This window comes from Galleria mellonella, unplaced genomic scaffold, assembly GCF_026898425.1.
Source record: "Galleria mellonella isolate WM207_F2 unplaced genomic scaffold, CSIRO_AGI_GalMel_v1 utg103, whole genome shotgun sequence".
Lineage (NCBI taxonomy): Eukaryota > Metazoa > Arthropoda > Insecta > Lepidoptera > Pyralidae > Galleria > Galleria mellonella.
The window spans coordinates 4882138-4904754 of record NW_026441966.1 but is presented as its reverse complement, the minus strand read 5'-3'; the positions used below and the strand labels follow the sequence as shown (position 1 = coordinate 4904754).

General features: G+C 30.5%; 2 protein-coding genes across 2 annotated transcripts in view; one reads left to right on the top strand and one right to left on the bottom strand.

The window, feature by feature from the left end:
- Positions 1 to 22617, top strand: part of LOC113517422 (uncharacterized) — a 113812-nt gene that overhangs the window by 80598 nt on the left and 10597 nt on the right. The window contains 2 exon segments of the mRNA XM_031912369.2: positions 20694 to 20985; positions 21492 to 22081. Of these exon segments, the coding sequence (XP_031768229.2) occupies positions 20694 to 20985; positions 21492 to 22081 (882 nt within the window).
- Positions 3920 to 8826, bottom strand: LOC113517469 (15-hydroxyprostaglandin dehydrogenase [NAD(+)]-like). Its single transcript, XM_026902137.3, has 5 exons — positions 8569 to 8826; positions 6537 to 6773; positions 5753 to 5926; positions 5298 to 5446; positions 3920 to 4089 (listed from the first exon to the last, which is right to left on the bottom strand). Exons 1-5 carry the CDS (start codon positions 8671 to 8673, stop codon positions 3939 to 3941), a joined length of 816 nt encoding a protein of 271 aa, XP_026757938.1. The 5' UTR covers positions 8674 to 8826; the 3' UTR covers positions 3920 to 3938.

The window sequence follows — 22617 nt, the reverse complement described above, 5'->3', positions numbered from 1 at the left end:
TTTATTATATTATTCTCCAGCATAACTTACTATTATCTTAGTAAACATAATACACGAGTATTACGTGTAAACTAATATAAAATCTTCTTGAATGAAATAGTTTTTTGTGATTTGCCAGTGACTGAATTACATTTCGTATATATGTAATGGATTTGATATTATTTCATAAGGCGAATTTATTAAAATGTAGGCTGATTTTGTGTTCAAGTTACCGGAGTTCCATATCGTAATTTGATATAATTTTCAGGTCCGTCGCTCTCACAAATGGACCGTGTACCGAGGGATCGAATGTCTCATATTTTCCTCAACTTTATAAGATATAGATCTATTTTTAAGACAAATACCAACTCTTGGTCTAATAACTGAAACTTGTTTACTTCTTTTCTGACCTTTCGTTTAATAGCTAACGCTCCTTAGGTAGGAGTTTCGTGAATTTATTACTTCACTAAATCAAATCCGACTACTTTTTCATTTCCAACTTTTTATACGGTTAATAAAAAATCATAAAAATTGTTTAATATCTTTCAAGTTTTTGGAAACTAACAAGTAGCAATTCGCTGTTTTAATTACGTTAGATATTACATATTTTTCAATAGTTTACAGTATTAAAAAAAAATTAATTCAATGATATATTATGGTTTAGATGACTTAACTAGACTATCAAAATTGTAACTATAGTTGTAGTATTTTAAAAACAATTTAAATAATTATGATTAACCAGTTTTTACATGTTTTACATTGTTTCCATGAGCGGATATATGTCCCGCGATTAACCGGGATAATATACAGTATGTTTTTGTCCATTGGAAATAGTACATCTACGCCACATTTTATGACAATTGGTTGTTGCTATTTAGTTGCCAAGAAGCACTAATAAACATATTTTTAAGTATAATATTGCCAGAAATTTTATAAAGTTGAATATATATAATATACAAGTAGAAATATTCATATGTTGCTTATTTTAAACTTTCACGTTATCAAATATTTCACACTTTCACGTTAACAAATATTTCAAATACACTTTAGGGACTTAACGCGATGCAATTGCAGGTAAGTAGTAACTACATTTCTGATTTTGATACATTACATTTTATTCTAATAACTACAGATTGAATTTACGTGTAATTAGATCTAGAAACTCAATTAGTTTCGGTATCAATTCCTGATCCTTAGTCATAATCAACTGTGACGCGAGTGCGAGCCTGACTGTTAATTGATTGAATAATTTTTATTGCTGACATTTTGACGTGCATTACACCACGTCGTGGTTACAACAGGACTGAAATAAGCGGCATCTTCTTCTGGCAGTCCACGTAGTTTCTTCGGCCACCCTCACATATAAAAATCAGGTATATGGGTACTATTTACCTACAATTGCGTCGCATTATGTCCCTATTGTGTATTTAAAATATTCATATATATTAATGTATATTACTTGCTTAGAAATATTATATATTCAACATCCTCCTGAACCTTCCGAATGAGTTGACGACCGTCTCACATTATGCAAAGCTTTCACAAAATTAATTTTCATTCATTCCAAACTCGCATATCTGAAATCACACTTCCACCGTAACTACAAAGTTGGGATTTCAAATCTCGCTGTGCAGAAATGGGGCTTCTAATTTAGGATTTGCTGAAGCATGCCTGTGAATAGTTTAACGTCGAGTCGCTTAACAAATATTCGGTTCATATGCACTGATAGATTTCGGATACTGGATTATTGATCATAAAGGTAGATAACTCTCCAACTAGTACAGAGTTATTTTCAATGGACTATTAGCTTTTAAACTGCTTCAAATAACTGTGAAATGGATTTATGAACAATCTACCGAGTCAACTAGAATACTTTAATTTAGGAAACAGTTATGTATAATTTTATGAATGGTAAACAAGCTGACGGCCCATCTGATGGAAAATGGTAATAGTCACCTATAGACATGAACAGTTCCATTGACACAACAGAATATACCGTTTCGTTCATGATACCATCCATGCGTTACCATTTCTAAGGACTAAGGTGTTATGCCTTTAAACCCTGTAAATTCATTGCCATATCTCTCCTTTAAAACCGAAACATAGCCATGTAAACAACTGCTTCACGATAGAAACACGAATGGAATAGAGTTACAGAGAATCCAAGCAAACGATTATTAAATATTAATATTAAAACTAGTAAACTTCACAGACGTTTTTCTATTTAAATTTCATTGTTTGTTTTTTTATTTTAATTCTCTGGAATTTTTAATCGGAATATTATCGGCATTAAAAGAAAATTAGTGAAATCAGTCTAAACGTTCTTAAATCAAGTATTTGAGAACAAGTATCGCTTTATTTTTGTTCATATAGATAGTTAAATTATATGGACTATTCAAAGGTTATTGAGTAATGACATATCTCTACATAGTTTATTCGGAGTTCTCATACAGAAGTGTATTGAATAAAAAATCTAAAAATCTATTTGCAATGCTGTACATGCAGCTAAATAAAGTACATATTTTATTACACTACATGTGAAAAATTCAACATTTACCTCATACACATAAAATTTTGCCAATCTTTAGTATTTCTTACTTCTCGTTTACTAAGGAAATGTTACTAAATTTCCTTCGTACAGACAGATGTCATATAAACTTCCAATGCTGATAAGATTGAATAGTTTAACGAAATTTCTCGACTTTTGTATGTACCGATATTTTGGGTAAGAAAGGTCATAATCACCACAGGCAAAACTGATTTAAGTGAATTCAACAATTTAACGCTCTTTATTTAGTATATTGTAATAAAATTATTTTCTAAAGTAAATATAAATTTTACACATCAATATTAAGTTGAGCTTACTGCAATCATAATAAAAAGAAATGCCATAAAAGCAAGCATAATTCCCAATTTTTATCTGATACGAGTATAATGTGATTATATTATATTAGAAATTACAATCTATATTATAATACACATCGTTATAAGTAAATTGACTAAAATTCGTATTTATTCGTATTAAGAGGTTATTCTTTTTTATTATCATAAATTATAGCTTTAATAATAATCGCATGAGATAATAAATTATTTTCACTTGTATCTCTGTTATACCTAATATCAAAGCTTAGGATTATGCAGCTGTTAGAAAAGAAATTCACACCATTTCCACTACCTTTCGTAATAAAGGTTAAAGCTGTATTTACCCTAAGTAATCCTCAGAGCTTAAGCGTACGTATGTTTATCCTTCATTTGAGTTGGTCTTAGTATCGTCCAATTACCACTATATCTATCCCTCGATTAAGAATACCAAGCAAATACTGGGACTCATTTAAAAATGTCTTAAGTTTTTAAAAAAATATTTTTATTTGTAATAGAGTTGAAAATTAAGTGTTCCATTTTTAAATATCCTAATATTTCTAATACTGATTTTAATAATAAGATGTAAGTATTATCTTTGTTCGTTATGTAATAAATAGAGAGAACCATATGTCAAAGGCCACTATTATTTCTTATATTATTATCTCTTGTTTCATCCACTTTCATAACTCATGAATATTTTCTGATTTAGGATAACCTCAAATACACATAAATACATAGACTGTCATCATTATAAGGCATGCATCTGCGAGTATATAGTATTAATTATCTAATGACAAATTTAATAGCTTATCCAACATGTTTTTACTGTTTCAATATTAAAATCAGTTGTAAACAAGCTCATTACCTTGAAGTATATCAATAACTTAATACGTTAGAAATAAACGAATATTATAATAGAATATTTTTTATAGCAAAGTCCTCTAAATTCTATGATTTTATTGGAGAATTTGTTTTTGTTTTTCTTCCTATTGCTTTCTTTAATATTGCTACTTCTAAATGAACAGAAATCCTATAATTTACAAAGAAAAGATATTTTGTACAAAAAAATGAAAGATCGTTCAACTTATATTTTATTTTTATTTAAGTACTTCAAAAGATAAAATTTGAAATCCGTTCTTGACAGTGTCCGTAATTTCGGTGACAGGTTTGTCATTTGCAATCATCCATGTTGAACCATTCTGACCTCTCTTGATTACATCCAAAATTCCCGAAGTCGCTGACTCCACTCTGTGTAATAATAATTATGTATATGGGTTCATTACTGGTATAAAGAATTTATTTGTTACATTTCAAATAATAGGCATAGGTAAGATTGTCTAGACCAGTCTATTAATTTGAATAAAATAATATTACTTTGAGGATAAATAAATAGATATTTTTTTGTTTTTATATTGGACTTCTTAATCATTTGAATTCTAAATAACAATAATTATATATATAAAAAAAACTTAGCTCATAATGTCAGTAAAAATTTGATACCTACAATTATTTGTGTTATAAGTACAATAAATACATTAATGTCAAATCGAAATGGAGAATGAGTTTCAGGGTTAGCTCGCTATTTCCAATATAGTAAAGTGGCTTATAATATAGTTTCTAATTTTATTTCATTAAACAGTGGTGTAATCTAGTTTATTCCTCTTTTACGACATACTGGGAGTACATAAAATGACACATTGTATTCTTACTCTGTTTCTACATGGAGTAGGTAATTACATTAATTTTATATAAATGAGAGGTTGAAGCGCAACGTAACTCGTTACATTACCACATCAACTCAAATATCGGAGTAGGTATTTGAGTGTTCAATTATTGCCGATACCAAAATTTCCGGAATCAATTTAAATTTCCAAGTTTCTGTAGGTAATTTCAAATCTGTTACCTCTGATTAAATTTAAAGATTAATCGTTAACGGATATCGATAAAGTACTGGCTAATGTCAGCCATTAATGCAATACAATTGGCAATATATGGGTAAGGCCACAACAACAATAAACAACGAAATACATCTATATGAAATAGATGTATTTATATAAGTATTGAATTACAGTTGTGAATTACAAAATAATTTTTGAAATATGCGCTAAAAATTATGCATATAAAAATGTTATGAAGACTAAAATATTTCCCAGCTTAAACTTGTTATTTATACAACTCGCGCCGTTTATATGTTTGTTCTGACACATCTGTTCGCAAAATGTAGGAGAATGTTAAAATTATAAAATTTAATTTTGTCAATGTGAATATAAAATGGAGAGCTGGTGTCGCCCTTATCCATGCATTATTCATATCATAATACGTTCAATGAAATAACAATGCCAATTTACGGCAATGTTCTACGTTTCCACGATGTTGCTCGTATCTTCACATCTGGTTTTCATGAATTCACCGCAATAATACGGTAAAGTTGATTAACATTAGAACCTTATACTTACTTTTGTCTCTCGGGTCCAGATGTGGTCAGACTTTCTGGAACGTCTCTAGTAAAGCTTTCCAAGCCCAGTCGTTGCAAGATAGCAGTGTCAGTGGGCCCCAGGCATACAGTTATAATGCGAACTTGTGTCTTTGAATAATACAGCTCGGCCTGCGAAGTTCATGATATTAAGTAAGCAAACTTTTCTATCTACTTGTATTTGTTCCGACTTTAAATATGTTTCGTAAAAGAAAACGAAAACTTCAAAAATAAAATGGAAATGGAACACATAAGATTTTTCTAGACACAAACTTTCGTCTGGTATTTTTAGTCACTCATATAGAAATATAATTTAATAGGCATGTTTTATTCTGACCTTTTTATGACATATTTCATTACAATTATTACAAAACTATTTTTAATACACCTATTCAATAACTATGTTATCCGTGCTATCATAACATTAAAATTACTTACTGCCATTGCATTACTAAACTGTAACACAGCGTTTTTCGTCGCAGCATATACCGGTCGAAGTGGGTTTAGTTTTAGTGCTGATAAGGATGATATATTAATAATTACACCACCAGCACCACCTTTATCTGCTCCCATTATATCCATCGCTCTTAACGTACTGTCCACTGTACCAGTCTGAAATTAATAGAAATTATCACATTTTGAGAGATACAGTTCATAAACCAAATTAATGGAGATAATGGCGGTGGGTTCGCTTTGTGTTACATTAGATTTATGCTCAGCAAAATGTGGGCATTCGAGTCATTCATCACGATGGTAACATCATGGTTAACAAGCTCCTTTACCACCCCATCAGTGAGTTTTATACATTAAGGCGCACATTTTGTATAATTTTTATAATAATAAGTATGGCTTTAATACAATGCTCGCTAAATTACGGTTATTAAGTTCATTATTATTACTAGCGAGGAAGTTAATATTGATAATTTGATACAGTTATAATGTAAAAAGTATTATCAAAATTAGAATTAGTGGAGTATTTGCCCAACATAGTTATAAAAACAAAACAAACTTCCAAGAGCAGAAGTTTTTTAATTTAGACGAATTGAGAATCCCATCTTTTTGAACATCGCTTAAAAGCAATCGATGTTTTAATAATTATCTTTTCTACGAATTTAAGATTTATTCTGTTAACCTACTGGGCTGATTTCAATTCGCGAACTGTTTTCAAGCATTTTGTTCAATCTCCTCATTATGATCTTATCTTTCAAAGACGCGAACTCACAAAATTAATATCGATCATCCTCTTGAAGTCTCCGTCTGTGCCCAGGACCGCTGCGTTGTTTATAACTCCGTCGAGTCTCCGGTATTTATCCAGAACTTGCTTGTATGCGGCGGCGAGTTGTTGGCTGTCGGCTACGTCACATTTTATAAACTTAGCTCTTAGGGCGCCGAACTTGTTCAAGAGTTCGGTCTCTAAGGCTGCGCCCTCTCGCTCTGACACGTCGAGAAAAACGACACACTGTAATTGGAAGTTAACTTGGGTTTATTAAGTTATTACAAGTAAGGATGAAGATTTTGAACGTGTATTGTACTGTAGGTATCGATATAGATCCTTGAGGGAAACATAATAATATTAGTTTAGTATGTGAGTGGATATTTTATTACAGATATATTTTTCTTACTGCCTCATCGTCCGTTTTATGTTAGACTATGCACTGGCTAACTTGTTCATTAGCTAATAAAGACACTACTGAGTTGAAAGTATGGAAGCATTTGTGATTAGTATTAACCACAGATGTCCTTAATATTTCAATTATTTTAAATATACTATCGGGACTTAACACGATGCCACTGCACGTCCACGTTCACGTCCACGATTCACGATCCACGTCGTAACATCGACAAAAAATCAGATATTCAATAGTAATCCCAATAGTATCTATATTTAAAATATGCGTCAACAACGCGAAAGTTTCAAATTAACTATTTCAACTATTATCTGGCGATGACAGCTAGTAACTTCATCTAACGTCTGTAAAGTTACTAGAACACTATAAATTAATATGCAATGATAATTTAGATGTCCATATAAATCAAGATTTAATAATCTTATTGATATAGCATTCAAACTAATGTCTCCAACTATACGTTATTGTAACTTTAGTTGTATATTTTTAGCCCACCTGTCTCAGAATCATAATATTAAACATCTTCCATCAAGTTTATAGCTACTATAATCCCAAATTTCTTTAGCAGCAACAAATATAACTTTAAAATTTAACCTCTAATATCTCTCTTTTATTCGAGCTAAGAGCAATGCCAATTATTACTTGCTTAATGTCAGTAATAAGATTAAAATTATATTTAGTTAAAGTACTGATATGGCAGAAAGCAGTACTTAAAGTTATGATGCAAACAAACTTTTATTTAAATTTACCCAAACAAAGTTACAAATAGCATTTTTAAATCAAAACTAATAATTTAAAAATGTATATTCTTTCATGATAAATATTATGAAACAGATTTCCAAAGGACTATCTACTTGATAAAACATACTGTCACTGATAATATTCATCTCAAAGGTTGATTGTTAATAATGCTACTAATATTAAGTAAGTGTTTTGTACCATATATTCCATTAGGCAATAAAGTTGTTTAAATAAATAATTAAAACACTAATGATTGACAGACATTGTAAACGTATCAATATTAAAGAAATATAAATAAAATCTTATACATCTTATATAACTTGAAAACTTATACAACGTGAGCCCAAATAAAAGGATCTTGAAAATTCGTCATAAATATTGAATGAATGTTTATATGGAAGTTGTCAATGAGAATAATCATCAGTTACATGACTTTCAGCTCAATGAAATAGATTTAAATCAAAATCATTTGCATCTTTTAAGGAAATGTTCTAGTTCTAGTGAATAGAATGAATTTTCCAAAGGGATATACGAATATATCAATATATAACAAAAAATTTTGAATTTCCTGTAGTAAAACGGCGTATTCAGCTGTTACGAGAGGCTAAAAAACCATTGTCATTTTTGAGTTTTTACATTCGGAAATTTGTTTTTAATATATTCTATAGCGTGGATGGATTCTTAATTTTATATATTGATAGTTTTAAGAACCAAATAAAAAAAAATCTTAAAAGTCAACGACTTCAGTGATAAACTCACATAGGTGGGGCTTTTTATCGAATCGGATTATCACATTATCTTTAACCTATCAGAAAGTTCAAAACTACACCTTGTCATGATCACCTGTTATTTGTATATAGGTGCGATATATAAAAAAATATATACCCTGGCAAACTCCAGGAGCAATGATCTGACAATGCCTGCTCCTACTCCCGCGGCTCCACCGGTCACAAGGAAGACTTTATTTTCTATATACGGACTGTGAGACATTTTATCGTTCAATATAAATAATATCGAAATTCACTGCGACTATTATACGATTCTTTTAATACTTGTATAAAACAAAGCACGCAATATACTATTAGTATTTATTATAATCGAAACTACAAACAGGCACGTTCAACACAAAACAGTAATTTTATCAAACTAAGCAATTTCCACTTGACTGTTATCTATCTTTATCGATAAAAATCAATTTTCGATATGTTATTAGTAGCTCAGTATCAATATCATGTTTATTTATTCTTTATTACATGTTTATGTTTTTTTTTTTATAATTCTTGCATGATTTATTAATTTGTGTTATTACTATTATATAATATGTCTATTCAGTTAACATAGGAGTAGGCAATTCAATTTATATATTAATTTGTTTTTAAAAATATTTCTCAAATAAGAATTCTACTTTAATTATTTACATGAATTAAAAAGTAAGCACAATCGCTTGAAGCATAGGTACGTATAAATGGTACTGAAGAAAATCTTACTAATATAATAAAATTAACAAGACAATGTCTGTACATGAAAAACATTTAAGAAAAATTGACAGAAAGGGCAAATAAAATATTAAAAGATATAATAATATAGAATGGAGCAATAGAAGCCAATACAATATCTTTTTTTTTTTTAATTTTGTCAGTCTGTATGTTCGTTTGGGTATTACACAAAAAATACTGCATCAAATTGGGTGTGCTTTCAATTGTATTCTTAAAGGTCTATATTAAAATCTGATGCATATTTTATCTGGATACACTATCTAGAAATGATCCATTTCATTTGTTTCCCATCTTCTAAAATCTACACGTACGAAGTGGCGGAGAAATAATCAGTATAAAATAAAGCAATTAAAAGAAATTATTTTTTTGTCCTAACAAATAATCGAATCCGAGGTCTTACTTACCTACTTGCCACATACTAAAAATTTATAAACGACGACTATTTCTTATCTATAATATTTAATATGTTATTAATTATTGACTATTTAATAATTATATAATTAATAGTAATAATGATTAGATATCTCATGGATTTAATAAGTCTATTTATATTTTCTATATATAACTATTAGAACATATTTAAGTCCTAATAAGTAAGACGAGTATTTGATACTTGTTTTTACCTAAGACTTTATCCATATGGAAAGAATATATTGATCACTGAATTAAAATGTCACTTTATTCTTTTTCTATCCCAAATATTACGTGTATACCAAATTTGGTCATGATCGATGACACGGACAATGTAACAAACAAATTTATTAATAATTGTAAGAATTTATAGGGTTATTTCAAATTTGTTCTGTAACACATTTCGTTCATACTTATTTTAACTGACGTATCGTCTAAATGAACGCCCTAATTTTATAATATTCTGAGCCTAGAAACGACTATTATCCTTTCATAATACGTATTTTTCATAAATACCAATCAAAATATTTGAAAATTGTAAAATTATTTTTAGATTTTGACAGATATAATTCCAACGTTGCCAAACTTCGATATTCGCCCTTAAACAAATTCCTTTTGTAACATTACCTCAGTGCTCTATAAAGGAGGTATCTCAATCCAGCGCGGCGCACTCCATCGCTTTCCCCCGGGCGGCTCATTTCGACTCGAGGGGGTTGACGCGGCGAAGCGGTTAAAGCGTTGTGAAGTGCTGCAGCTATTGAATACGCAACAATAACGTCTAATAGTAGACCTGCTAACGACGCTAGAGGGTCATATTAAAAAAAAAATAAAAAAAAAAATAAAAATTATATGACCAATGCAAGTCTATAAAGATTTAGAGAGTCAACATTTAAAATATAAGAGTGATTTGATGGGACAATTTTTAAGACATGTTATCCTAGTACCTACACCAGTCTCTCACGTTTAAATTGTAACCTATGTAACTGTAAGTTTTATTTTGTGACAGAAATAATATTTATATTTATTATTTGGGCTGCAATCTGAGTTTTTGAACTCACTCCAGTTCTATATGGTCCTATACAAATTTGTCTAGGACTCGCAGAGTAGACGCAGTTGCAGGTAATAAATTAACGAGGTAGTTTAGACAAGAAGTGATTCAGTATATAACTAATACAGGGAATGGAGTTTTGTAGTTTCAATAATACTATTTGTTTTGATATGTTTCCTTCGCTTGTATTACGCATTTGTGCAATATTATTTCTTCAGAGCCGGCAAAGCGTACATGATGCGTTTGTGGGCACCCATAGGCTATAGTGACCGTTTACCATCAGAAAGGCTGTATGCGTATGTTTTATGATCTTAAAATAAGTGTGATTGTCATATAAATTGTTATAGCTATCTGTTTGCTTTAAATAAATAAACAAATTACCTCCAGTTTGGGATATACGCGACAACATTATATACATTCTAGGATGTTTGTTTGGTCTCGTAGAGTACAAAGCTGTTAATTATATAACATCGAAACGACATTTATTACGTCTCTAATGGAATTTAGAAAAAATTTTATTTACCTTAATTCGGATTTTTATTGTAATATATATATATATATATATATATATATATTACACTAGTCACTAAGGTTTAGTGTAAGCCCCAAGAACGATCTTTTTTATATTATACATCTTTGCGTTTACCTAGAATCGTATTATCCTTAAGGCAAACTAGGCACGTGCCTAGGGACGCGAGGTTAGGAATGGGCGAAATCCAGAATATTTCTAAAAAAAAAAATAAAATTAATTGTGTTAGTAAGTGCATATGTACCCCTACTTACAAAATATAAAAGATATTTCTACAATTTATCTAAATATTGGCATAACCTCAAAAATGTGCATATCGACGGGATCAGCAATTGCAATCACGAGCGGTTTTTTTCCTGTCTAAAAATTTTGTAAAAAATTATCTTCGCTCAACCATGAGAGATAAAAGATTAAATTCGTTATCAACACTTAACATTGAATCAAACTTATTGCTATCTGTAAACTATAACAATGTTATTGTTCCCGTGTGGTACCAAAATAGAAAAGGCCACCCCTTCTTTTCCCGAAGGTGTAAGAGGCGACTAAGGGAACTTAATAGTAGAGGGATGGGCAGCAGCGTTTCTCTTAAAACATCTCTATTATCATATATATTATTCATAACTCCAGTCATCAATGTTTACTACTAGTACTAATTAAAATTTATATATGTGACTCTCTAGAGAAGTGTCGTAGAGGTTTACGTAGGAACTTACCTGGGGCTTTATCGACATTTAATCCTCCTCTGCATTTAACAACTCATGTCGGTAAGTATTTACTAGTAAACCCTAGGATTTACCAATGTATGGGGTTTTACAATAACATATAGGTACAAAAAAATCAAAATTAAAATAAATTTGATGTTACAAAACAAAATCGTATTTTATCATGCATAGCATGTTCGTGTCTAATGCGCAGGCAGACGTTTAAAACATTTTATTTCAATCAAATTGCTTGCATACAACTCTGTATTTTTTTTAATTATTCCAAGCCTGCACATTCTCTCTTTATTAACATGTAACGTGGAAAACTGAGGAACAAAGGCGAACACTTCACTGTGGAAATGTTGCCGAGTCGGGGCAGCAATGCGGGAGAATTCTGTGGGCAAGAGCTGATTCATACTGAGCTAGTATTTATGTCAGTGGTCTAAAACATTTTAATGAATACAATTACTTACTTACTTGTCCAATGTTATAATAACACTAGTTGTTTTCCGCAATTTGGTCTGCGCCATGCCAGTTACTACTCTCGTATAATATTTGAAAAAAAAGACAAATATTTAAAAATTCTTAAACATGGCTCAAAACAAAAGCATCCAATCCTTTCAAGTGAACAACTTTTTTACTCGTACAAAGTCTCCCTTTAGTGGTATTGTATTTAGAAATCTATTTCTATAGTTGGTACCGTCATATCTTTCTTACAATATCAAAGTGCTGTATGGTTCGGTCCTCAATTAGGTGCTGGAATAAACTGTCCGTTGCCGGATATCCGACACCCGGTGTATGTGACACAGTGACAGTGTTAAAAGGGGTGATCATTAGTGATAGTGGAGGGTTAACACATTTATAGTATGATGGTTTTATAAGATGTAAAGTGTTACCTTAACATTTTTATTGTGTACATTAATATATCAAAATCTTTATTTGACATAAATAAGAATAAATGAAAAATAATTCAAATTTCTGTACATAATAATAGAATTTACCTAATGCTTGTTAATTTTATGATAGACTATAACCTTTTAGCATATCAAAAATACATGTTTTACGTATTATAATAATGCATTATTTATTTTATCTATAAAATTTAGATATTTTTCGACAATATTCCCTCTTAAAACGAAACCAAAGGTTAACTGCGGTTGCCAACTATTGGCAAACACCACCCCCCCCCCCCCTTATAAGGGAGGCCTATGTTCATCACTGGACAGTTAATGGCTAATAGAATCAATTTGTCGTCAAGCAAAAATGTAATTTAAAATTACGTAATGATACATCGTATGTTATCCGAGTACATGTGTATAATAAACTAATATACCTATTTATATTTTTAGGTTTATAATAGATGCTTAGGTAAATAGTATTGGTTGAGGTAGACACATGATTCGACGTCCTATATCTGGAATGGAATGAATAGATTACAGCTTTAAGTTATCGTAACCCAATATATGGACTACGGCAACCATTTACAATCAAACGAGCCCTATTTTGTTACTTAAGCGTTGGTATATACAATTTACCTACATTCCTAGATGCATACTTTCTTAATGCTATTTTTCAAAGGACATATTTCTTTTTATAATGGTACTGAAACGAAATTTAACCTAAAAGTAGACATTAACAGCGGGTGTCTGGCTCCAGTCTCCACAAACAATCAACATGGCGGCAAGGATCTTTGTTTGTAATAAAATAATGTTTGTTTTCAATATAGGTATGTAAGTAAATTATCAAGGTTTCAACTTATTCTTGTATTCTATTTTTTTTTTATAGATACCTAATACGACTAAAATTAAGTATTCGTATATTATAGGATTCGAAGATGTTTTGATTTTTGTTCTATGTTCATCTGTATACACAACCAATCCTAAATTACTAATTTTATTATTTATTTATATCATTTCTTGAAAATAATAATATGTTTAAATATTATTCAAATAGAGTACGTTTTCATTTACAATCTTCTATACTTATAATAAATCTGTAGAGAGGTCAATTCTGTACATGAAATATATTTCCAAAATAACTATCAGGGGGTGATTAGTGATTGATACTGATGCCAAAAATGCAATCAGTAAAATTATTGTCTGTCCGTCTGTATGTTCGTTATAGAAACAAAAACTACTCGACGAATTTTAACGAAACTTGGTACAATTATTCTTCATACTCCTGGGCAGGTTATAGTATACTTCTCATCACGCTACGCTCAATAGGAGCAGAGCAGTGAAGGGAAATGTTGGGAAAACGGGAGAAGTTACTCCATTTTTAAGCTTCCGTCGCATGTGCAGCCTTAATGGCCACTTTTTAAAATGTAAAAATGTCCACCCATGCGAAGCCAGGACGGGCCGCTAGTAAAGAATAAACTAGATAAAATAGGTACTTTTTGCCGTAAAATACAAATTAAAAGTTGTAATTCTTCTTTGTGACATATATGTGACATACATTATTATAAATTTAAATTATACGTAAACTAATCACATAATAAATAAGTATATACATATAACTCGAATCATACAAATAATATTAACATAGATTTAAAAGAATAAGTGTTGATTGAGTTTTTTCCGGTTCTGCTCAGTAGATAACAACTTTTCGAACCCTGCATTCATAAAAAATAACTATTAAAAAGTTCTTGTAAACAAGTCTTCTTGAATAAAGATGATTTAATTTTAAATATATGTGAAATAAAATCTATACAAATATATAAGACGCTGTGTTCACCAAATGTGGTCTATACATTTTTATACAAAAGAATAAATTTTGTTAAATGTCTTTTTAAAAATATACAGTATACCATGTTAGGAAAGAAATATTGTTATGAACGGAACACGGGCAGTAGTCCCCACAAATCCTCGCTCGGAGATTTCATGACTCTACGCTCTCTGCAGTGAAATACGCAAACACGAACAGCCGGCGCCCCGACTTGTGGCAATATCCAGCACCAGCCATAATACATAGTACTGAAAACTAGTAATAGTACAGAAAATATGCTTTAATAAATTTCTTCCTAATGTAAACAAATATTGAATTTATTTCGTCAGTTGTAAACCGATTTAGAAAATACTTTTTTTTATCTAATAAGATATATAGATTGGCCCCATATGAATATTATCAAACTATCAAACTCGGTTCAGGAGTTTTTAAATCGAAATAACTCGTTTCTCCAGAATTGAAGTCGATTCTTTTTATGTAACACAATCTTAATTATTAGTTTGAATAGTTTGGTAGTCAGCGAAATACGTATTTTTAAATCACTGAGATTTACTTTACTTTATTTACATGTACTACTGTATAGTATGTGTTATGTATTTATATTAGTAATAGGTGGGTAATTGTGTATTTTATAAGGTTAAAGACATTTACAACATACACAAGTACCCACCTATTACTAATATAAATATATAACAGTATGATATATTATATATTTACGATATATACTACACTTCTAATAAATGTAATGAGTATAAGAACAAATGAAGTAAGCTCTTTTGTCTAAAATATCATTGTAAATCGACCCACATATTTCAGAGATTTTTTTTAAACCAGTTTAAAAAATAATATCGACAAACAAAAGCTGTAGAGTCTGTGTTAAATACAAAATGCTGCGCAAATAAATAAACACGCACAAGTGCTTTGAATCCAACAAACGCGGTTACTTTGCAAACAGCTCACAATTTAGGAGAGCACTTGCATTTACTCGTACTCGCTACAAACATACTAAATATTTGGAAAGCGTTCTTTATAATTTGAATTACTATCTCTCTGAAGGGATTTGGACAGTTTTGTATGGACATGTGACATCCTTATTTTTTGTAGCGGCTGCTGATTCTTTTATTAGTTATTTTGATTTGTAGTTCTACATTAAGCAAATATTTGTCTCATTAATATTATAAACTAGCTTTTAACTGCGACTTCACCGGGATATGTTTACTGACCAGGATAAAAAGTTGCCTATATCCATCTCTACCCCGTGTAGTAGGTACATGTATAAAAATTACAGTTAAAGCATTATAAGGTAACAAACAAACAAACAAACTCACTTTCCGATTTATAATATTAGTAAGGATATGAATGAGAAAAATGTTAAGATGTTTGGATTTTTGCATATTTGTTACGCAACTACGCTTAAATGGCTGAACAAATTATAATTAATTTTGTTACATAGATAGATTAATATATATCCTAACACATAGTTTATACTGACACACGAGCAAAGCTGCGGGCAGTGGTTAGTGATTAATAATTTTTATCGTAAATAATGTGGCCGTGTTGTTCCGGCATAGAATAGGTCACCTCTTCCTTTCCCGTGGGTGTCGAAAAAGGTGACTTAGGGAGGGAGAGGGACGGGCAGCAGCATCCCTCTTGAAATATCAATAATTGCAGTTGCTAAGCGTGGCAACTACCGGCAATACCCCCCAAAGGAGAAGCTTATGTTCAGCAGTAAACAGTTAATGACGATAATTATAAATATCGGATCTGAGATAACTGTGTGTGTATGTATATCAGGTACTTAGAAAATTAATTTCTAAGTACCTGATACATAGACATATTTCTAGAATTTCAAAGTCAACCGATATTATTCAGCTAGATAGTTCTCATAAGATTTTTTATTTGATCTATCTAATACGCCGTTCCTATGGAGAGGTCAAACAAAAAACCATTAGTTCTTTGTTTGCTTTAAATCTTTGTTTATAACAAACATTGATCAAAACTTGCAACTAACTCTTAATTGTGATATAGAAGTATAAACATTTAATACACAGACGCAAATATTAAATATAGATAATCTATCTATCTATAGTGACATAAACTACATACTTAGAGCATCAATTTTAAAATATTTCTGTGGTAAGTCTATCTGTTATATACACACCTCTCTCTCTCTTAATTAGTTTTAGTTTTTACTGAAATTGGTCCGAAACATGACAAATATTGACATATCTATTTATATATAAAGTTTTAAAAGGTTAAGGGTTACAACTAACTGTGAAATCGTATATGTAATATAGCTATATATCAAAAGCGTAATCAACTAGTTTATAACTCGAAATTTTCCCAAAGGTTTGTTGATGTGATCTATATACGTATTAACGAGGAAAGGGATTTTGGAAATTCTCAAAGGAACAAAATAAATCTGGTATCTACTCAGGAGCTATTCCGTATATTTTCATCCCTATAATATCTGCATTGGCATAAGTTGTTTTATCTTTTTTTTTTATTATAAAACGATAATTTTAAAACATTAACGGTCTTACCACAAAAAGTAATTTAAAATAAAGCCTGTGTAAGGTTAAATGTTTAACAAAACTGCCTAAGTGGTTGAACATTGTTTAATTGGTATAATATTATTTATTTATTATTTTATGTCCCAAATCTATTAAATTATTTTAAATAAAACTTACTACTTTCAATTTCTTTTGTTTTTACATATATTAATATACACTTTCATTGGTTTACACATAAAGACATATCAGACACGCTTTTGTAAAAAGACATCTAAGTACGTATTGAACATCCGTCTATCGCAAGTTTTTTTTTTTTTTTGAGATAAAATAATGATTGCTGAATTAAAAAAAAAAATTACAGATTTATAAAGCTGGTCGTTTTATTTGTGTATTTAAGAAATTTTTAGATTTCACTTGCTATCAAAAAGAGCATGAGATATTTATACAAATTAACCCCAGGATGCAAGGGCATGGAAACAAATTTTCACGCAAACAATTGTTTAACATCCGCCATAAATGTTCGACTTTTTTTTTGTGGAAACATAAAAGAAAATAAAGTTTTCTGTCGGGTTTAGAATTCGGAATTTGTTGGGAGAATAAGTGCGTGAAAGGAAGAAAGGTTATTGTATTTTTTATTTCCTTTATCGCACCTTCCTATATTATAATGATACAACACAAATGTATGTGAGAATAGATACTTTATAAAAATGTATTTATATTAAAATTAAAATAAAAAAAAAATGTTTGAATTTTTTCTAGGGGAACCGCGTAAAGGTAAACCTGATAGCGTATATTGCTAGCAATGGGGTTATTATATCCCCTTTAGGTACTAACAATCCTCCAAATATTTACCCAGATACATCTCTTGGCTTACATGAAATAGGCTAAAATATATATCTTATATGAAATTTTGTACAAACCTATCAAGCCTTTTAAGTGTGACTGACGTCAAAAATTACAAACATTCGATATTAACAGGACATAATAAGTGAAGGTGGTCTTTTAAGGGGATTTTATCCTTTAATTCAATAATAAAAACATTAAGATTGATACGTTTGAGTTTCTATTATTTGATAGTACCGTCTAGACAGATCTCACTTCGAGAAGTTTATTTCCGGTACACAAATTGAAACGCCACAACGCAACGTGTCGCTCGTCACATTTAAATTTCATCAAAGAGCTGCGAAGGCTTGCTGCTATGAAATCGAATTTTCTGAATGAACGAAGCGAATGTGATGTGACTCGCTTGCAATGATTTATTTCTTTTTATTTTTAAAAGAAATGTATTAAAAAAAAGTCCATCTCTACCTCTGTTGGTATCGTATTGCAAGAATTTCATCCAAATTACAATCATATTGTTACTGCAAAATTATTTTCGACTGTGATTCTCAAATACAAGTAGCATTAATACACTGGAGGTCGCAACAAAATTATTATTACTTATTATTATTAATAATTTAAAATTAAAGTGTCTAAGTATTCTATGTACATTTTTAATATCAGGTATAATTAAGCATGATGTAAGTCTCTAAATTACCACATTAATATTATGTAGGATTTTGTATATATATTATTTTTATTATTATTATAGCATTATGTTATATTATTATTATTATTCTAGTTCATTAAAAAGTTTGCAACATAATATTATTTTTCTGTTAATTTATAATCGATTTTTCAATTTATTAATAATATCTATTTAATTTATTTTCTTATATTTATGAATATTCGCAACCGCTCTGATTCACCTATTTTGATATAACCTATCTATAGAATTATATACGAATAAGTTATATATAGACGGTCTAAATCACAGCGGATTTTGAAATGGATAAAAATGGAATAGTAATCCCGTCTCTGCAATTTACAGATGGTTTACGCTGGCGGCGTACCAATGAGGGATAAGAGACGATGAAATTAGGTTAGGTAACTCATCGTAAAAAATTCACTAGGAATAAACCACGGTGGTTTTCATATAGAAGTTAGCTTGACAAAGAGTATATTGTTAGCAATCGCCAGACTGTAATTTATACAGACTAAATTTCTATAGCTAGCAACATATTATTTGATACACTTACTTCTATTTTGGGATTTCAAAATTTGGGAATCTTAATACAGCTAAAGTTACTTTATAGCGTAGCATCTTTTACTAACAATAATTTATTTATACGTTATATTCCGTTTTCATGAAAACTGGAGATAAAGAACTTCAAACTTGAATGGCATCAAATTCGAATAATAGCCGAAATTGAATGAATTCTATTAAAAATATTTATTAAAAATTATGTTATTAATTTTCCTCTTTTGTCGTGAAATGAACACAAAATAAAACTTAAAATAAGTATAATAGGGGATGAAAGTGTGTATAAAGTGTGTAATATGTCATTTCTCAAGTAGAGGATATAAAAGTCAGTTTTATGCAGACGAAGTCATAGTAGTATACCATAATAATATAAATGTAACCCAATAAACTGAACCATATGAAAATGGTACACAATTTCTTACCATAACATACATACATATATATAACTGGCAGCCTATTTCGCATGGTAGGTGCGTCATTAAATTTCACGACTTGCTCTTTTATTATAATTGCCCCATTGAAAGTGGTCTGCAAATTTAATTGATCCATTACGTAAGCGCTTAGAGTTGCTCGAATTTACTCGAGCGCCAAGAGAGGGTTGACATCTGCTATGATATTCTAATAATACATTAAAATATACGAAATTGTTGAGCAATGGGTGTCGATTATTATTAACATAAGCTTTTAGTTGTTACTTGGCACTTTCATTAAACTAAATCTAATCAAGGTAATGACAGAGTTTGAATACAATGTGTTACCACTCTTTTTTATTCTCAGAATATTGTTAAAAGAAATTAGGGGTAGAAAATATAAATACCATAATAGTAAGAGAAGGAAAATTTACAATAATACCCTTTTATATTATGCTGCTTGGTGAGCGTGATAATGTCACAATATAGATTAGTAATAGGCAATTAGTAGGTGATCATTTTTTTTTTATATTACAAAGGTGGCAGACAAGCATACATACCCATCTGATGGTAAACGGTTACTGTAGCCCATGGACGCCTACAACACTAGAGGTGTCACGTACGCATTGCCGACCGACGTTGTCCTATATACTATTTTTAAGTAACTTTCAACATTAGAAATTTACCATTCTCCTATTGTAGGTACAATTTTTTTAGTGTGTATTATGTGATGCATGTGTCAATTCTGATCAGATTTAATAATTGTTTTTGCAATTCATAAATTTTGTTCATATGTTGGTCCCTAATTAATTGTATCATGTCTTAATAATTTCGTTTTTGCAAAAATATACCTAATTTGTTTTAAAGCAAGATAAAATCAGCATCATTTAAAACTTTATAATACCTACATGTAAATTTATTAATATTATATAAAGACATTATCTATGACTACATACTCTTAGGAACTTGTATATATCTGACATCAACACGAGCAAATTAATACCTCCGTGTAACTTTGCCTAGCTAATAATAACTTTGAATATCTACTGGCGTATTCATGTCGTTCAAAGAATTAATTATAATCATTGTCGACAGGTACTATTTGATAGCTTCACGCTTGGCCGCTTTATATCATTCACCGAAGATGGTTGCCCAGATGGCTACATGCAGATCCAAGAAACCAGTCGACCCCAAGTTGGGGGCTCTTGGTGCGGTACATCATGGGGTCCATCAATATACTACAGCGAAACTAAATCCATAACCCTAATTATAAGACTCCTACATCTATCTAAAGAGCAGAATAATTACAATTTCAATTTCCGTATGGCGTATAAGGTTTTGCGAAAAGAGTATGCAACAGTGCGGTATGGGGGGACACCGCCTTCGGGTAAGTAAATCAAATAAGACGTGACGAATGTGTTTTTATTGGGTATTTCCTATTTTGATATTGCCAATGTCGCTTATTTATTCCGGATGGGATAGCATTTCACTTGTAGATATTTAGTTACGTTAGATATGTAAATGAGTATCAAAATCATGCACAAATCAATCAATGAATGCGTTGAAGCATATGTGTAGGTTTCATGATATTATTTTACGAAAAAGAATATTTATTTTATTTGCTACTCTCGTAGCTATCTAGTAAGTATGATTTTATACTAAAGCAGTGAAACGTAATAAAGGACCATAAACATTTCACATTTGTTACCATTGGGATTTGTCTCAGTTCTAGCCTGTGCCCCAGATTACATACTGATTTATAGATGCTGAAAATCACTCTGAATTATTTATTATTTTATCTCGTGGATAAGGGAATGAAGCAAAATGGATTTTCTGGTATTTAATTATTTAATAGTTTTAACGATTTTAACGTTTGTGAATTTGTATTTTCAGAACGACCCTTCTTTAAACTAAGACCACTGCCTTATCCCGTAAACATATCACGTGGTGAAGATACGAATATCGGAAAAGCGACAAAAACCCCGGAGCATTACCTCGGGGATCTGATCTCAGGGACTTATTGCTCGCGTATATTCAGTGACTGTGATCGTAAAAACTGTAGGTTACAGTCGCCCAATTTTCCAGGCGTTTATCCTAGAAACTTAACTTGTTATTATGCAGTAAGACAACATGAAGTACCTCAGGGAAAGCATGCCTTAATCGTCGTAAAACAGCCAAATGGGCAACTAGTCTCTATTAGAAGTCAGAAGGCTTTGTATGCAGCACAACAAGATAGAGGAAATAATGGAAGGGAACTGAAATTTTGGCAGCAATGTGATGAAGTACAAGATTACGTAACTGTGTATGATGGCTATACGACCAGGGATCCGGTGATTTTAAGGTTCTGTGGTGGAGGGGTATCTGTACCAGAAGCAATATCAAGTGGTCCCGAGTTGTTAGTGGAATTCACAACTTCGCCATTTGGAACGTTCTTGCAACCAGCAACTTCGCAGTCGCTGCACGGTTTTCAGTTAGAAGTTGAGGTAAACTTCTATGAAATTATGTATTGTTTGATGAAATATCTACGGAAACTATATATCCTAGATTTAATTATTTTTATTATATTTATTATTATATTATTACTTATCTTTCCAAATTCATTTATCTTCTTATCGTCAAAATTCTGCAATGAGAACATTGTTTCACATTTAAAATAATTAAAATTATTACACACTCAGACAAGTTAAACTTTACTTGCTAGTACAGTATTGAGTTTCAGAAACGATACTTGATTTGTTGAAGAAAATTCCATAACAGTCGGTAAAATGTACTCGTCTATCATTAATATCTTCTTCTTCTGAGTCTAGATTTATTATTTATGTATTTATTTAATTTAAAATTCCATTACATTCACTTTGGCATAAGCTTTTCTTTAAAGAAAGGAAACTATTAACTTTTCTAAATTCTAATCCATCTACGCATACGGCCAAAATTGGGTTAATGGAGTAATATATCATTATGGAGTGTTATTTAAAGTGTTTCGCTCTCAGTGAACAATAATAAATCAAGTAACGCCCTG